Below are 17,831 nucleotides of genomic sequence, written 5' to 3'. Positions count from 1 at the left end.
GGGTAAGCAAAAGCAGAAATGTAAATAGAGACCATCCAGACACAGCAATCTTGCATGCTGAATTATTTCCTTTCCCCCTTCACAAATACAGTGACATGTACATACTGGGAAACCATGGTGCAGAAATGAGGCAGATGTCAATGAATGAATTTACATACAAACACAGCAAATCATGCCCCACCACACAAATGGTTTGCTCTTACCTTCTTCTGACATATAGCAGATATTTCAGCTGTAAGGGGAAGGTACACAAAATATCAACAAAGAAAGAGAGCCCGTTTTAAATAAGGGCAGCCACCAAGGTGACCAAAAACAAGCTTAGTAACACAACCTCCAGACTTGGCCAAAACAGCTTCTCCCTTCTCTCATAAACTGTCATCTACTTATGTTTAATGAGGTTAAAAATACCTGTGGTATGTTTAATGAGGCTGCAAATATTTTCACCTATTCTTAGAAATAATTCAATCTTCTCAGACATGACTCAGAATTCAGATCAAATAACTTTAACCTCACCCCCTCATTTGACAGAGAACAAAATTGAGGGTTACATGGTTTCTTCAGAGTCACACAGGCCATCAATGGTACAGGCCAATCTGGAGCAAATGTCCCTAGATTCCCTGTCTACTGTTCTTCCATTATGCTATGACACTGAGTTGATGTGATATACTTAGAGTTTCACCATGGAGATGATTTGCTATATTAGAACTATAAAAAAAAATTTAATAACTTGGATGAATTAGACTCAAACTATCAACTTACATCAGTCCTTAACTAGTGCAAAACCAGCTGCAGGCTTATTTAAGAGAAAGCAATTTCAAACCCATGGATTGGCCAGCTGAAGTAAGGCTGTCAAATTACTTTAGTACTTCAGGATTGACTTTAATTAATGGATAAAAACTCTTTTTAGTGGGCATACCAATTATTTCCATGAAAACTGATGCTTGAGAGTAATTGAAAATAATTTTTCCAAGAATCTGTTATCATTTCCCCTGAACTAGGAAGTGCTCAAAAAATAGACTAAACGCCTATGTCACAATTTATTAAAAAGATCAAAGATAAATGTCTGCCAAACTCTGTCTGGAAATTATGAATTAGCGGATGTCAAATCAATGAAATTAACAACTCAGTTGTTAAAACTGATTCTGTATAATTAATGGTTATTTAACAGTTTGATATCTTGGAGTTTATCTTAACCTGAGGTTAATGGGTCACATCTCTGGATAAATAATGAAAAGTTATTATCAGTTTTCTTCCACAGATGAATATCATCTGCAGATGATGGCCAGAATTCAGCAACATATCTGAGATTTAAAACGTAGTTTAGAACCTGACTATGGGTTTTACCTCGGAGCACTGGAAGTTCACTAATTTAAGGGGAAAAAAAGGTTACCTTTACCCATATAAGCCCAAATCTTTTTACAGATATTCTTATATAAAACTTTTAAATGTCTCTTTAAAGGATATAGAGGCTGACATTATTGACCCATTTTACAGATGCAGAGCACTCACTAAACAATTTATTTCTTCAGGTTGAGATAACCTAATATTAAGAGTTAGACTACAAAGAAGGAGTATAATTATCATCAGGCAAAGACCTTAAGTTTTGAAAAAAGTGTTTACCGAATTTAGTTAACATGAGGTTTTTACATTTCTTTATAAGTAAGGCCTTTCATAAAAATTCTTTTATTATCTACTTCTGAAGTTATACATCAAGTTCTTCCTGGGTGCCTGATCTGTGCTCAGTATGCCCCCAGCTTTTTCCACTTTTCATCTTTCCTCTGCTAAGTATTTTTCCTGGTCATTTCATCCTGCAATTAGGTGGCTGGAATACCTGCTTCCCCATGTGTAGGGAAACACTCTGTCTGCTACCTGCCAACTTATCAGGCACAGCTTTCAGAACTATAACAAACTGCAAGCATTACAATCTCGTCTTTTCATTGAGATGGGTCAGATATATTTATCCCCATTTTACTGAAGGGGAAACTGACTCTCAGAGCGATTAATTTTCCCTAAAAACACAGAGCTGGTAACCGTGGCAGGAGAAAGACCCGTTATTTGATGCTCTCCACACTGGTGTTCCTTATTTCCTTTCTGACTTGCACAGCAAACGTATCACTGGCAACACCTGTTATATACACAGAAAACCCCTTAAGGCAGAATCCAGCTTTGGTCATACAGAATCCTAATTCCAACACCTACCTCTAATTGTGGTGGAGATGATACCTCTTCCCTCATTATTAAATGTGTGGGTATATTACAAGCAAGACTGATATCATGCTTCATATCAGTGAATATGCACAGAAAGTAATACTTTGGTTGCTGTCTTTGTAAAATAAAACAGTACAAAAGGAGAAAAATCAACGGTGCCATTAGTCATGATTACTCATTATTCATCCCTTCTGAAGTAAGCCATACCTTGCGGCAGAAGAACATCAATCAACCATTCACTGTGGTCCCTATAAAGAAAAACAGAATTCATTTTTGAACTTTGTTGCAATGTTACCCTTCCACATGAATGCTTATAAGCTGCACACTATTGCTAAAAGGCTTTTAATATAAAGGATGTGTAATTAAGAGCACTATCATAATAAACTTTTTAAATGTCTAATGCATTCCATCTAAATTATAAATTATAGGCATTTCATCATATTCAGTTATCTTTAAATGATACTTTCCAGATGCTAATTAAGTCAACCAAAATACAGCATGATTTGTACAAAGCTGAGTGTGATTCTGTGAAACGAACAAGCATAGAAAACCCATATGAATTTTATGTCATGTTTGAAAACCACAGCTTTCTTTTATTTTTCTCTGTGGCCTTTTTCACAGAGTCACTTGAAAAGTGGAGCTGCTTTATTAAGTGGAATTGCTTTCTCTTGTCACATGGAGAGAAATACTGCAATTTTTCAAAGCTGAAATCTTTTCAAAGGAAAGCTTGATATATATTAAATATCTGACAAACTAACCTTTAAAAAACAGAGAGGCTAGTGTAAAATGAAGGTAACATAACCAATTTAAGTCGAAGTGATTATTCTTCTCTTCTCATTGTAGCCCTATTTTCTTTTCTTATACCTACCCTGCAATCCTCTGGCTGCATTCTTCACAGAGATACAATGGGGGTGGTTTATCACCCAAAGCTACAGACAGGGAGGGGTCTATACACATCTGAAACACATGAAAAGACAGAATGAACTCTCCTGTCCTGTTTTATCACGTTCCCTATATCAAGCGTACAAATGTTTCGATAATAGATTTTCAAAAGCAAAGTAGAATAAATATTTTCAGTAAAACCCATTCAACCTATAACTGTTTTCCCACATTGGAGGTTTAAATGTGGCTGCTGTGATTTTTCATTTCTCCTGTTATTTGCAATTGAAGTCACAAATAGTGTCAAGAAATCCACCCTCTGGACTTCCCTGGTGGCGCAGTGGTTAAGAATCTGCCTGCCAATGCAGGGGACACGAGTTCAAGCCCTGGTCCGGGAGGATCCCACATGCCGCGGAGCAACTAAGCCCGTGCACCACAACTACTGAGCCTGTGCTCTAGAGTCCGTGAGCCGCAGCTACTGAGCCACAAGTACTGAAGCCCGTGCACCTAGAGCCCTTGCTCCACAACAAGAGAAGCCACCGCAATGAGAAGCCCGCGCACAGCAACGAAGACACAATGCAGCCAAAAATTAATTAATTAATTAATTAATTAATTATTTTAAAAAAAGAAATCCACCCTCATTCTATAAAGATAAAAAATCATCTTGTGGGTTTCCCTGGTAGCGCAGTGGTTAAGAATCCACCTGCCAATGCAGGGGACAGAGGTTCGTGCCCTGGCCCGGGAAGATCCCACATGCTGCAGAGCAACTAAGCCCGTGCGCCACAATTACTGATCCTGCGCTCTAGAGCCCGCGAGCCACAACTACTGAAGCCTGCGTGCCTAGAGCCCATGCTCTGCAACAAGAGAAGCCACAACAATGAGAAGCCCGCGCACCGCAACGAAGAGTAGCCCCGGCTCACCGCAACTAGAGAAAGCCCGCGCGCAGCAACGAAGACCCAACACAGCCAAAAATAAACTAAAAAAAAAAAAAATCATCTTGTTCAGTGGCTGCTCAAATTGCTTCTGTATTACTCATATAGTAACTCCTTCTTTAGTGCAGTAAACACAGTAATCTCTCTTCGGGAAAAGGAAAATGTATTATTAAGATTTAAAAATCATAACTGTTACCAAAATGCTGGCAGTAGAGAATTTTGCTTCTCAAGACAGACCTCATTCAGAAAACTTAGCATTAAATCTAACATTGAGCGATTCACTTTTCTTACTCTGGAATAAGTTCTATATATCCAACTTTCAACTTCAGGTAGTTTTTTTTCCTCCACATATAAACTGTAGTTTCTTTTAACCCTGTAGTGCTCCGTTCAGTTTTGAGTTATTTACGCCTGTTTTCATTAGTGTAAGTACAGAGATTAAAGTATTAATCTTAAGTTGATCATTAGGATATTTCAAATATCTGGATGTTTTAAATCAAATGGACAAAACATTCAATGACTAGTAAAAAATGAATTTTGTACTTTGCGTTGGTTTAAATGTCTATGACTTACCAAAGTCCTTTTTTTTTTTTTGGCTGCGCTGGTCTTCGTTGCTGCGCTTGGGCTTTCTCTAGTTGTGGCGAGTGGGGGCTACTCTTCGTTGTGGTGCTCGGGCTTCTCATAGCAGTGGCTTCTCTTGTTGCGGAGCACAGGCTCTAGGTGCACAGGCTCCAGTAGTTGTGGCACGTGGGCTCAGTAGTTGTGGCTCGCGGGCTCTAGAGCACAGGCTCAGTAGTTGTGGTGCATGGGCTTAGTTGCTCTGCAGCATGTGGGATCTTCCCGGACCAGGGCTCGAACCTGTGTTCCCTGCATTGGCAGGTGGATTCTTAATCACTGCGCCACCAGGGAAGTCCCACCACAGTGGGTTGTTTTTTTTTTTAATTAATTAATTTATTTATTTTATTTTTGGCTGCGTTGGGTCTTTGTTGCTGCACGTGGGCTTTCTCTAGTTGCGGTGAGCAGGGGCTACTTTTCATGCAGTGCACGGGCTTCTCATTGTGGTGGCTTCTCTTGTTGCAGAGCACGGGCTCTAGGCCCACGGGCTTCAATAGTTGTGGAGCACGGGCTCAGCAGTTGTGGCTCACAGGCTCTAAAGCTCAGGCAGTAGTTGTGGCGCACGGGCTTAGTTGCTCCGCGGCATGTGGGATATTCCTGGACCAGGGCTCAAACCTGTGTCCCCTGCATTGGCAGGCGGATTCTTAACCACTGCGCCACCAGGGAAGTTCCAAAGTCGTTTTGAATTCTGTTCCTGCCCTTCAAGAAATAATCAATCTATGCTACAGCTGAGTATGCAGTTAACATGCCTAGTACACAAATTCTTCTAGAACTTCACTCTGCCTTTTCTTTCGGCTTTTTTTTTTTTTTAATTGATTTGAAGGGGACAAATGAACCAAACTTATGACCCAAGCAGCCTGTCGTTTAAAGTTAAAACCCTTAGGAGTTTCAATGGTTGGGGAAATAAGAGTTAGAATTCCTAAATTTAAATAATTATACCATCAAAATCTGTAAATTATATATTCCCTGGTGCTAAAGGCCCAGTGTGAAAATTTTCCTTAGGTAAGTTTCATGCTTCCTTTGGTACAGTGAATAACTACTTTCTGGTGTGTTAAATCAGGGATTGGCAAACTTTCTGTAAATGGCCAGGAAGTAAATATTTCAGGCTTCATGGGGCATAAGTTCTCTGTCACAACTACTCAACTCTGCTGTTGTAGCATAAAAGCAGCCAGAGACAATATGTAAGCAAAAGAGCACAGCTGTGTTCCAATAAAACTTTACTTGCAAAAACAGGCAGCAGGCCAAATTTAACTGCGGCCATAGTTTGCTGACTCCTGTGTTAGCTAATTATCTGGGATTCAAGTATCTCATAAAGTGATTTTCAAATAGGACCAAGTAAAACCAAAAAGCAGAGTGGGATATAATGAACTATAATTTCCAACATACTTTCATTTTAGGATCCTATCATAACTTTTGGCTCTTGCCTTAAAAGTACTTTTTTGTAACCTACTGCAAAAAAAAAAAAAAAAAAAAAAAAATATATATATATATATATATATATAATGCTTTTCTATTTGGCAAATCATTATGTAACTGAGCAGGACCTTATGGTGCTGTAGCTCCTCTCCGAAATACCTAGTTATATAACAGTATCTGATAAACATTTCCCGAGTTGTTTTACAGATACTAAAACCACCACTAAATGGAAGAAATTAACTACTTGATGATCACGAGCACTTTGTAGCCCCCACCTACTGGCACCTAAGGATTGATAATGTTAACCCCTGTGACATCGTCGTGTTACCTCACCATCAACCAATTGGAGAATTGTGCACAAGCTGTTCACAGACCCTGCGACCCCACCCCCCCGCCCCCACCTGGCCTTTATAAATGGTTTGCCCGCCAGAGAGTTTGGGTGTTTTCAGCACTAGCTGTCCCAGACTACTTGTATGGCGCCTTACAATAAATGCTGTGCTTTCCTTCACCACAGGCCGGTATCAGTAGATTGGCTTTACTGCACACAGGCGAGCAGACCCAAGTTTGGTTCATTACTGCCAAGAGGTATAACTCACTATTATGGAGATATTAGGCTTTTTGTGAAAATAAATCTATTTTCCCTGAGTTTTTCCCATGCACTGCATGTAGACCTCTTCTTCAGTATAGTTACTTTACTCTCATTTCTAATGAGTCATTGATACCTTCGTCAGGTAAAGATATTTTTTCATTCCATCCCAAAGGAAAAACTCCTAGGATGTTAGAACTATAAAGAGTCATTAGAGGTTAGCTAGTTGACCTCTGACATGTTAAATGAATTAACATGACCCTTCAGATTTGTGGCTAGTAGTGTCAATCCTGTTCCACAATGAACAGGTCAGTTTACATCCACATTAATATGTTCATATCTGACTGTTACATTTAAAAATAGTTATTTTCTGTCTACAAATATAATACATGCCCAAGGTAGAAGCTTCAGAAAATGAAGAAAAGGAAAGAAGAAAATTTAAATAACTCATTAACCCTCCATCTCAATGCAATCACTGGTAACATTTTGATGAGAATTACTGGTTGGTGTTCACTATGAAGATGAATATAAAATTCATACATGTAATTTTTAAACTACATTTGCATCATACTGTACACTTCATAATTTCCTTTTCATTTAACATTATTCTGTAAGCATCTGGATGTTGGGTACCCTTGATCTACATGTCATATGCTCATATTTCTGTGGGTTTGTGGAGTGCTCATATTGTAAAGACAGAACAACCCTGAGCCAGAACTGTGGTCGTGCAAAAACAGCCCCTGCACAGGAAATGTCAACAAGAATATTCCCTTTCTGGGAAGCATAGAGTGAAAATGTAAAAGGAAGCCCTTTAAGAAAACTGGGGTTGAGAAAGTAAAATTTGGGGGGGTGAGAAAAACGTTTACGAACTAGATAGAGGTAGTGGTTATACAACATTGTAAATGTGATAAATGTCATTGAAATGTCCACTCTAAAATGGTTAGTTTTATGTTATGTGAATTTTACCTCAATTAAAAAATGACAGAAAGTGGGATGGTTTGGCTTATCCTGGAGGACTGGCTATAGGGAACAGCCTGTGAGAAAAGTAAGGCCAGGCCAGAGGAGTAGACTGGGCTGTTTGCCTAAAGAGAGGGAGAATTTCTAATTCATGATGACTTCTGTGGGAAGGAAGCCAAAAACCATTACTAATCAGGAAGTCAGAGGACTCCTGAGAATGCAGTCTGACATAAAATCAAGGAAAAAATAACTGGAAAAATTAAACAGATTTTCAGTACCTCCTTTCTGTTGATGTCTGGGTGAACGAAAAGAGGGCATTGTAACTTAGGCAGAAAGAAGAAAGGACAGATATAGAAACTACGGGAATTGTGAAAGTCTCACCACTGTGAAGAATTAAGCTGAATAATATAGGAACTCACCTGTGTTTAGCTCAAAATGTCCTCTCACCAAAGAAAAGTACCTTTGAACCCCAAATGTTTATGGAAGTTCAGAGGAAGAGTACACATCGTAGAATGGGAGAGGACTAAGCTTCCATTGGTGGGTTACCCTCACCTGCTCTTTCTCATCATAAATTCATTCAATTTACTTTCATCAAAAGCAGAGATCAAGTATAATAATATAAGGATGTCCTTTGTTGGTAAGATATATCTAGATGACAATGTGATAATTGGCACTCCTGTGCCACTTTTGGTATATGAAATACATGTTTTATTCCATTTAGATTTCTTTTTGTTTCCATTTATATTTATATTTTTTATCTCATTTTACCTCTTCTACTCTGTTTCTATAAAATGAGAGTATTATTTTTCTATTATTTGATAATCTTTACAATCTACCTCTCTATAGAACAAGAGAGGCAAACTTCCTTGACAATAGGTTCTAAAAAGCAACTTGAACTCTAATCACTTTACCTAAATCCCGCTCCTCAGAATATAAAAATTAACCCTTGTAAATCCAGACACAGGTCTCTCCAGCCAAGTGTTGTATCCGACAAATATACCATAAGTAATTTTGTTAAGTGGTGTGATTATTTTTCTCAATTTTCAACTTCAAAGATTCGGGATTATAACAGGACAGAACCAATTAGATGTGGTAGGAAAAGAATAAGGCTGAGAGTCAAGGTACCTAGTTCTGTCTGAGTGACCTTAGGAGAGTGACTTGACCTCTCTAAACCACTGTTCCCTTACCTCTATTGTAATTTTCCATGTGTTTGCTGTCCAACTACCTCTCAGTCATTTCAACTAAGTCACATCTGTGATCTGAGCTAAGACTTAACAATTTTCTGTTTTTGTCCTACGACTCTTGAATTCACATAGTCACACACTAGACCACTCATAACTTGTAGCAAACACATGAAAACAGGGCCAAAGTACATCTCCCTGAGTTTATTAGCCCAGACAGAAATCAGTCAAGGACTATGTAAGTGTTTCACCAGGATTATTCTGATAATTAGCCCAGTTCTCCACAGCACTTGGTTATGAACTCAGAGCCAAATCTGCAGATATCACTATTCATTGCTCTGTCTTGAACCAATCCACCAGAATACAGTCAGATCAAAGTAGAGTACAGTAATTTGAGATGACCACAGAGTACAGCCTTCTGCTTTACAGGGAAGGATGCAATCTCCATTTCATTCAGCAATTTGCTCCTGATAAGTTGACCACTGACAATATAATATAGCACCATGTCTAATAAAACAGTACCTTCACAGCTGGTTTGTTAATTGCGTTGTGGCATTCAGTGTGCTGGCAGTGGATGGGGTTCCAAGCTGTAAAGCAAAGCATAGCTGATGAGTATTTCTCACTGACATTATTCGTGCCCTGGGAAAAACACAGCAGATACTTCACTAGTTTTCCTTAAATAGAAACATCATCAGAAGGTTTCCTAAAATAATTATTTTTTTTTCAATCTATGAAGTATTTTTAAATTAAGCAAAGATATCACAACCCCATCCATTTTCCCATGGGGAGAGACAAGCTAATATAAGGTGGCATACCCAATACCATAATATTATTTCACAATGATATACCATTAGTAAATTCTTAGAAGTTTTTACATCTATGTTTTCACTTGATCCTCCCAACAACCCTGTGGGATAGATACAGCAGATTATTAACCTCATTTTATGTGTAAGTTAAAATTTAAAAGGTTAAGTAGTTTGCTATGGTCACAGAGTTAGTAAATGACAAGCTGTGACTAGAACATATATCTCTTGGTTCTCAAAACTGTGCTCTTTTCACTATAGTATACTATGCTAAACATCTAGATTTTTGGCACCAGGAAGTGTTTCAGATTAATAATAACTGAAATGAGTGTAAGGCAACCTCTACCATTCCATTTCCCACCCATCCCCATTAAATGTGGAGACTGAAAAGATGAGTTTCTTGCCCAAACGAAATGCATCTCTCTCACACATTACCCACAGTCTAAACCTCTGCTAGTTTGCTAATACCCAACTCCTCAACACAGTATACACACAGAATGAGGACAAGAACCAAGTGATCTAAGACAGATCAGAAAGAGAATTACAATTACTTATCATCATCCAGATGATTCTGTAGCCCAAGGCACTTAGCTAACAATATTCTACCATATAAAAAAAAATGTAATAGGATTTTATGTTTGAAAGTAGGACATTTTTCTAAATCACCATATTCTAATCCTATAGGACCATGGTTGGCTTAATATATAAAAATCTGCAGATGAGAAGATATTCTTAGTTACATGTCTAATTATAATTCAAAAATATTTGTTATTAATGATCTGAGCCTAATTTGTGCTCTGAACATTTTATAAAATTTTCTAAGAGTGTCCCAACTTCAATTCTTCTATCCTATTGTTAGACCAGGAATAAGATTATGTGTCTGATTTGGAATTCAGGAAAATATGGTCAACAGAACCAGTGACCTTAAAAAAAATACACAATGGGTCTATTTATTTAAAAAGAAGTACAGACTAGAACTACTACTATAATAACATAATATCATATTGATTATATCTTTTGAGAGAGAGAAAGAGGAAATGAATGAGTAAGGAATGGATGAATGAAGAAATAATTTTAATAAAGACATTCCATATTTGTTTCCTACATGTGGAAAAGTCAAGATAGAGTAGCAACAAGTTTTCTTGTGTAATTAGAGAAATCTAGAGAAGAAAGAGTGCCTTCAACCAGTACAGAAGTTGCAAATACATGGAACGTGTACCCCATTCCTCCAATCCCAAACTCATGACAGGTATCACTAATCCATAAGAGCATTCTTTCCTGCTGAGTCCAGAACTGGCCTTAAAATCTTTCTCAACACTGAGCTCCAGGAAGTCACCACTAATCAAAACAGAGTTGGCATACAAGATGAAATCTGCTAACCATCTCCGAATCCATGTATTATGAGAATATCTGCAGATCACTTTATAAATATTAAGAAAAAGTTCATGACATTTTTAGATAAAAGTAATATTTAAACTACATAACAACTGTTATGGCACAGGTACAAACGAATTAGAACGTGAAACAGCCATAGCACTTGATCAGAGCTCCAAAAACTCCTGCTCTGCCAGAAATTAATGCTTTATATGTGGATGGTGGGGATATCTAGGAGGTCCTACTCCTCTAACTTTTGATTCTATTTTTACAGGGTGTCACTAACTTAAGCACAGGTTGTAGAATACCTCCTTTAAGTTCACCAAAGTCACACTAGATTTAAGCTTACTAGACCAGTGATTATTGGTTTTTGTTGTGTATCAAAAATCACCTGTAAAGGTTTTTAAAATATGATGCCTGGAACCTCAAAACCCAGGTATCTGTAATTGGGAAAAGCAACACAGTTGATTCTGATGCAAGGACAATCTACATACCTTACCATATGGCAAATATTTTCAGGACAGACCTCCTTTTATTTGAAAATAAAAACAAAAATATAGCATAAACATGGCAGACAAGAATTCTGCTTCTAACAATGACAGAGTAACTGGTATTAGACTTGCCCTCTCACCATAAATAACTAGAAAATTAGAAAAATACATGAAACAACTGTTTTAAGAAACTTGACTACAGGTAGTACAGGACAATGACCTTTGAGAGAAGAACAATGAAGTAAGTCCTACAATTACCCTTGGTTTCTTCCTGGAAGCAAGTTCCAGGTCTTGGTCCTAGAGGTAGAAAGATAAGCACAGTAGGGTGGTTTCACTGAGTTGAGGGGACAAAAAAACAGAGTTTAGAAAGGCAAAGTGGCTTAAATTTGCTGGATAGAGTACCAAAGAAGAGGGATCTATGCAAAGAAAGAGCTCCAGATATCTGAGTAGGAATCCTTTTTGGTCTTTGGCTTTACACTAAGCTGAGCATGTGTAAGGCAAAACTCCATTAAGCTGCTTAGAGAACAACTATGGGGGATCTGTAAGCTTAATAATTCCTACATCTCATACAGGGCTGAGAGATATTTGAGCTTCAACCAGCCAGAGTGGAGGGAACTTAGTGAAAACCTGGGATATTCAATTGAGACTCTAGGAGGTCACACCTTAGTAGCTGGGCTAAACTAACATTAGGGAAATGGCTAGCCCAGGTTCACCCTAAGAAAATATAAGAACAATGCTTGAAAGGGTCAAGCTGATCCACCAGTAAGTTGGCTGCCAAAACAAACTTCAATGCACTGTAATGGAAGGCAGCAAAATCCAGACACTCAATAATGTAATGTTCATGAAGTCTAGCATCCAGTCAAAAATTACTTGATATTTGAAAGGGGAAGAAAATATTACCCAAGAAAATATTACCCACAATTAGGAAAAAAAAATTGGCCAATATAAACAAACCCAGAAACTACAGAGATGACGTAATTAGCAAACAAAGACTTTAAAACAGCTATTATAGACATATTCAAAGTAAAACATGAACACAATGAGGACAGAGATGAAGGACATAATAAAACAACCAAATGGAATTTCTAAAAATTAAAAATACAGTATCAAAAATTAAAATTCTCAGAATGGGCTTAAAGGAAGATTAGACAATGCAGAAGAAAAGATCAGTGAATTCAGAGATGTAACAACAGATCCTATCCAAACTGGAGTACTGGAAGAAAAATAAATAGAGCTTCAGTAAGCTGTGGGAAAATATCAGGCAATATACAGCACATGTGGTTAAAAGCCCAGAAGAAGCAAGGTTGTGGGGGTGGGGGTGGAGGCAAAAATTTGAACAAGCAATGGCCAAATTTTTTCAAGTTTGATGAAAACTATAAACCCACAGATCCAAGAAGCTCAATGAATCTTAGGCAAAATAAAAGCAAAGAAAATAACACCAAAACTCATTATAATCAAATTGATGAAAACCAATGATAAAGAGAAAAATCTTAAAAACAACCAGGGAAAAAAAGACACATTACTTACAGGGGGACAAAGATAAGAATGATCACTGGTTTCTTGTCAGAAACAATGCAAGCCAGAAGACAATGGAACGACATCTTTAATAGGCTGAAAGAAAAAAACTGTCAACCTATAATTCTAGACCCAGTGAAAATATCCTTCAAAAATGAACATGAAATAAAGACTCTTTGAAGACAAACACAAGATAAGAGAATTCATTGCCACCTGAGTTCCACTAAAAGAAAAGCTAAAGGAAGGTCTTCAGGCTGATGGAAAATGATACCAGATGGATGCTAGGGCCTACACAAAGGCATAAAGAGTTCTGGGCATGATAAATATAGTGAATAACTACAAACAACTTTCTATATATATAGAAGTAAAATATTTGATAAAAAACTAAAAGGATGGGAAGGGGAAAATGAAAGTGCACAGGATTCTTGCATTACGTGTAAACTAGTATAATATTACTTGAAGGTAGACTATGAAGTTAAAGGTGCATATTGGAATTGTAGACTGTAGAGTATTCTTTTTAAAAAGAGGTATAACTAACAATTTAAAAAGAGAAACATGGAATAGTAAAAATTAACCAAAAGAAGGCAAGAAATTAAAATGAAAAGGAACAAAGAATCGATGGGACAAATAGAAAACAAGCACAAGATGATAGACTCAAGCCCAACCATATCTGTAATTACACTAAGTATAAATAGCCTAAACAATAAATACATTACATGTAAATAGTCTAAAACACAGAGATTGTCAAATAGGATTTAAGTTTTTCAAAAAGCATGACCAAATATATGCTGCCTGTGAGAAACACAGTTGAAATATAAAGGTAGAGAAGTTAAAAGTAAACGATAGAAAAACTTATACCATTTAAATGCTAGTCATAGGAAAGCTGGAGTGTCTATATAAATTCAGACAAGTAGACTCCAGGACAAAGAATATTACCAGGAACAAAGGAGGATGTTTCACACTGATGAAAATGTCAGTTCATCAAGATAACATAACAGTCATAAATATGTGTATATCTAAAGATAGAGTTTCAATTTACATGAAGCAAAACTAACAGAACTAAAAGGAGAAATAAGTCCATAATTAGCGTTGTAAATTTGAACAATCCTCTCTCAGTAATTGATAAAACAAGCAGACAAAAAAAGTCAATAAAAATAGAAGACTTGAACAACATTCTCAACAACTTGACTTAATTGATAACTATAGAATTCTCCACTCAATCACTGTGGAACAGACATAGTGTCTAGGCAACATTTACTAAGACAATATTCTCATTCATAAAGTAAGCTCCAAAGATTTAGATGGAGTGATAGAATAAAGTATGTTCTCTGACCACAATAGGATTAAACTAGAAATAAATAACAAAAATATACCTGGAAAATCACCAAGTATTTGTACATTTAAAAAAATATACTTCTAATCAATCCATAAATCAAAGAAGAAATCACAAGGAATATTAGAAAATATTCTGTTCTGAAATACAATGAAACCACAGCATATCAAATTTGTAGGATGCAACTAAAGGAATGCTTAAAGGGAAATTTATAGCTTTAAATTCTTATTTTGGAAAATTTTAAAGGTCCAAAATAAATGATTCATGCTTCTACTTAATAAGATAGAAAAAGAGCAAATTAAATTAAATATTAGTAGAAGGAAGAAAATAATAAAGATAGAAGCAGAAATCAATAAAACTGAAAACGGAAAACCAACAGAGAAAATCATAAAACCAAATGCTGTGGGTTTTTTTGGAACGTTCAATAAAATTGATAAGCCCCTATGTAGCCTGATGAATAAAAAAATAGAGAAGAAGCAAATTATCAATATCAGGAAGGAAAGGTAGGACATCACTGCAGATACTGCAGACATGCCAATAAATTGGATAAAATGCCCACATTCATCAAAAAACTTGGTTACACAATTACAAAATTCAACTCAATAAAAAGTAGACAGCTAAATGCCCCATAACTATTAATTTGAATTCATAATGTAAAACCTTCCCACAAAGAAAGCCCCAAGGCCAGATGGATTTACCAGATGGATTCACTATTAATTATTAAAGGAATAAATAAAACAAATATTACATAAACTCTTTCAGAAAATAGAAGAGAAGGAAACACTTTCCAACTCATTTTATGAAGCCAGCATTACTCTATAAACAAAACCAGACAAAAACATTACAATAAAAGAAAACTATATCAATATCTCTCATAAATGCAGGACCAGAATCACTTAACAAAAAATTAGCAAACTGAATCTGGCAATATAATATAGCCAACAATGTGGAATTTATCCCAGGAATGCAAGGTTGGTTTAACATTGCAAAGTAAATCAATGTAATTCACCTTATTAACAGAATTAAGGGGGGAAGTCATATGATCATCTAATAGGAGAAAACACATTTGACCAAAATTGACATTCACTCATTCTAAAAACTCTCAGCAAACTATGAATAGATGAGGACTTCCTCAATATGATAAAAAGCATCTATGAAAATCCTACAGCTAACATCATGTCTAATGGTGAATGTCTGAACACTTTCCCCCTACAGATGAAGGGAAAAAACAATGATATCCACTCTCAGCACTTCTATTCAATACTGAACTGGAGATATGAGCCAGTGCAATGAGAGAAAGAAAAGGAGAACGGAAGAAGGGAAGAAAGAAATGGAGGGAGGGAGAGAGAGAGAAAGGGAGGCAGGCAGGCAGGTAGGCAGGCAGACAGACATACAAATTAGAAGAAAAAAAGTTTTAATTATCTTTATTTGCAAGAAAGCATAATCATGTATACAGAAAATAGTAATAAACTTACAAATAAGCTACAAAAATTAATAAGTGAATTTAGGAAGGTTGAAGGATATAAAAGTCAATATACAAAAATCGATTATATCTCTATATAAATAATGTCAATAAACAAGTAGAATATTACATTTTAAAACACGATTTACAATAGCACCCAAACCCATAAAATATTTAGGAATACCTTTAACAAAATATCTACAGGACCTGTACACTGAAAACTAGCAAATATTGCTAACAGAAATTAAATACGACCTAAATAAATGGCTAGAAATGCCACGTTTATGGATCAGAAGACTCAATATTGAGTCTTTTCTCAGGAGGTCAATTCTCCCCCAGATTAAACCACATATTCAATGTAATCCCAGTCAAAATGCAAGCAGACTGTTTTGTAGAAACTGACAAGCTGATAGTAACATTTCTATGAAAATGCAAAGGTCCTAAAATAGTCAAACAATTTTGAAAGGGAACAAATCTGGAGGATTTACACTACATAATTTCGAGATTTATTATAAAACTATAGTAATCAAGATAGTGTGATATTGGTGAGAGGACAGACAATGAAATAAAATATGGGGTCTACAAATTGATCCACACATATGTGGTCAATTGGTTTTCAACAAAACAGTCCAGGTAATTCAATGTGGAAAGAGTAATTTTTTCAACAAATTGAACTGGAACAATCGGATATCCTTACAGGAAAAAGTCAACCCTTATGTCCCACCATATACAAAAATTAATTCCAAATGGATCATATACTTAAATGTAAAAGCTTAAACTATAAACTTCTAGAATAATACACAGGAGAATTCCTTTATAACCTTAGGATAATTTCCTTATAACCTTAGGGGAGAGGAAAGAACCATAAAAGAAAAAAATCGATACATTGAAATTTACCAATATTTGAAAATTTTGCTCTTTGAAATACCTGAAAAGGAAATCCCCTGACTAAAAGAACATATTCACAATACATATATCTGAAAAAAGTCTTCTATTTTGAACATATAATAGACAAGCAACCCAATTTAAAAATGAACAAAAGATTTCATTGAGAACTTCAAAAATATATGTATACGAATGGCCAATAAGCACCTGTAAAGATGTTCATTATCATTAGTCATCAGAGAAATGCAAACTAAACAACGTGATATTACTACTTGGCCATCAGAATGTCTAACATTAAAAAGACCAATAATCCCAAGTGTTGATAATAATATAGAACTAGAACTCTCATATACTTCTGGAGGGAGTATAAAATGGTACAACCACTTTTGAAGAAGTGTTTGGACATTTCTTATAAAATTAAACACACACTTACCATATAATCCAGCATTTTCATTGCCAGGTATTTATCAAAATAAATAAATGTATATCTTCATAAAAACACTTTTATATGAATGTTTATAGCTTTACTCATAATAGGTAAAATGTTCATCAAGAAGTGAATGGATAAACTGTGATATAGCCATACAATGCATTACTACTCAACATTTTAAAAAATGAACTACTTGTATACCAACATGGATAAATTTTAAAAACATTATGCTGAGTGAAATAAGCAGACACAAAAATAGTACATTCTATACGATGCCATTCATATGAAATCCTAGGACAGACAAAACTAGTCTATAATGACAAAAAGCAGATCAGTGGTTGCCTATGGTGAATGGACTGAAAATAAAACTAGGAGATATTTATGGGGTGATGGAAATGTCCTGTATGTTGATTACAGCTTTGGTTCCATTAGTGTATACGTTTGTCAAAAGTTATCAAACTGTGCTTAAAATGGGTTATTTTATTGCACGAAAATTATATTTCAAAAAAATTGATTTTTTTAAAAAATGAAGGACCAACCAAATGTATACTTCAAAGGAAATGAAATAGTATACTGAAACCTGAGAGAAAACATTTGTCTGAAAATTATCTAGTCAATGAATCAAAAGATTTTAAGAAAGTGTATGGCATCTGCAACATGAAGCAAGAACATAAGACCTCTATAAAAACAGGAGTAGACAGTCACAGAAATTCAGGGTGACATAGGACACTAACAGAATGAGATAAAAATAGAGTTAGATAAAAGAC

At 35.9% G+C, this 17,831-nt stretch overlaps 1 protein-coding gene across 8 annotated transcripts in view; it reads right to left on the bottom strand.

Annotated features, from left to right (window-relative positions):
- Nucleotides 1-17,831, bottom strand: part of UNC79 (unc-79 homolog, NALCN channel complex subunit) — a 253,057-nt gene that overhangs the window by 153,820 nt on the left and 81,406 nt on the right. For all 8 annotated transcript variants that reach the window (XM_057539170.1, XM_057539172.1, XM_057539174.1 and 5 more), the window contains exons 8-11: nucleotides 9,294-9,358; nucleotides 3,077-3,165; nucleotides 2,416-2,456; nucleotides 204-232 (exon numbers count right to left, since the gene is read on the bottom strand). In XM_057539170.1, coding sequence (XP_057395153.1) covers nucleotides 204-232; nucleotides 2,416-2,456; nucleotides 3,077-3,165; nucleotides 9,294-9,358 — 224 coding nt within the window. The remainder of the gene's footprint in view (nucleotides 1-203; nucleotides 233-2,415; nucleotides 2,457-3,076; nucleotides 3,166-9,293; nucleotides 9,359-17,831) is intronic.

The sequence above is a fragment of the Balaenoptera acutorostrata genome (assembly GCF_949987535.1).
Source record: "Balaenoptera acutorostrata chromosome 3 unlocalized genomic scaffold, mBalAcu1.1 SUPER_3_unloc_1, whole genome shotgun sequence".
Lineage (NCBI taxonomy): Eukaryota > Metazoa > Chordata > Mammalia > Artiodactyla > Balaenopteridae > Balaenoptera > Balaenoptera acutorostrata.
The sequence above is the reverse complement of the archived record's forward strand: the minus strand, read 5'-3'. Positions and strand labels throughout refer to the sequence as shown.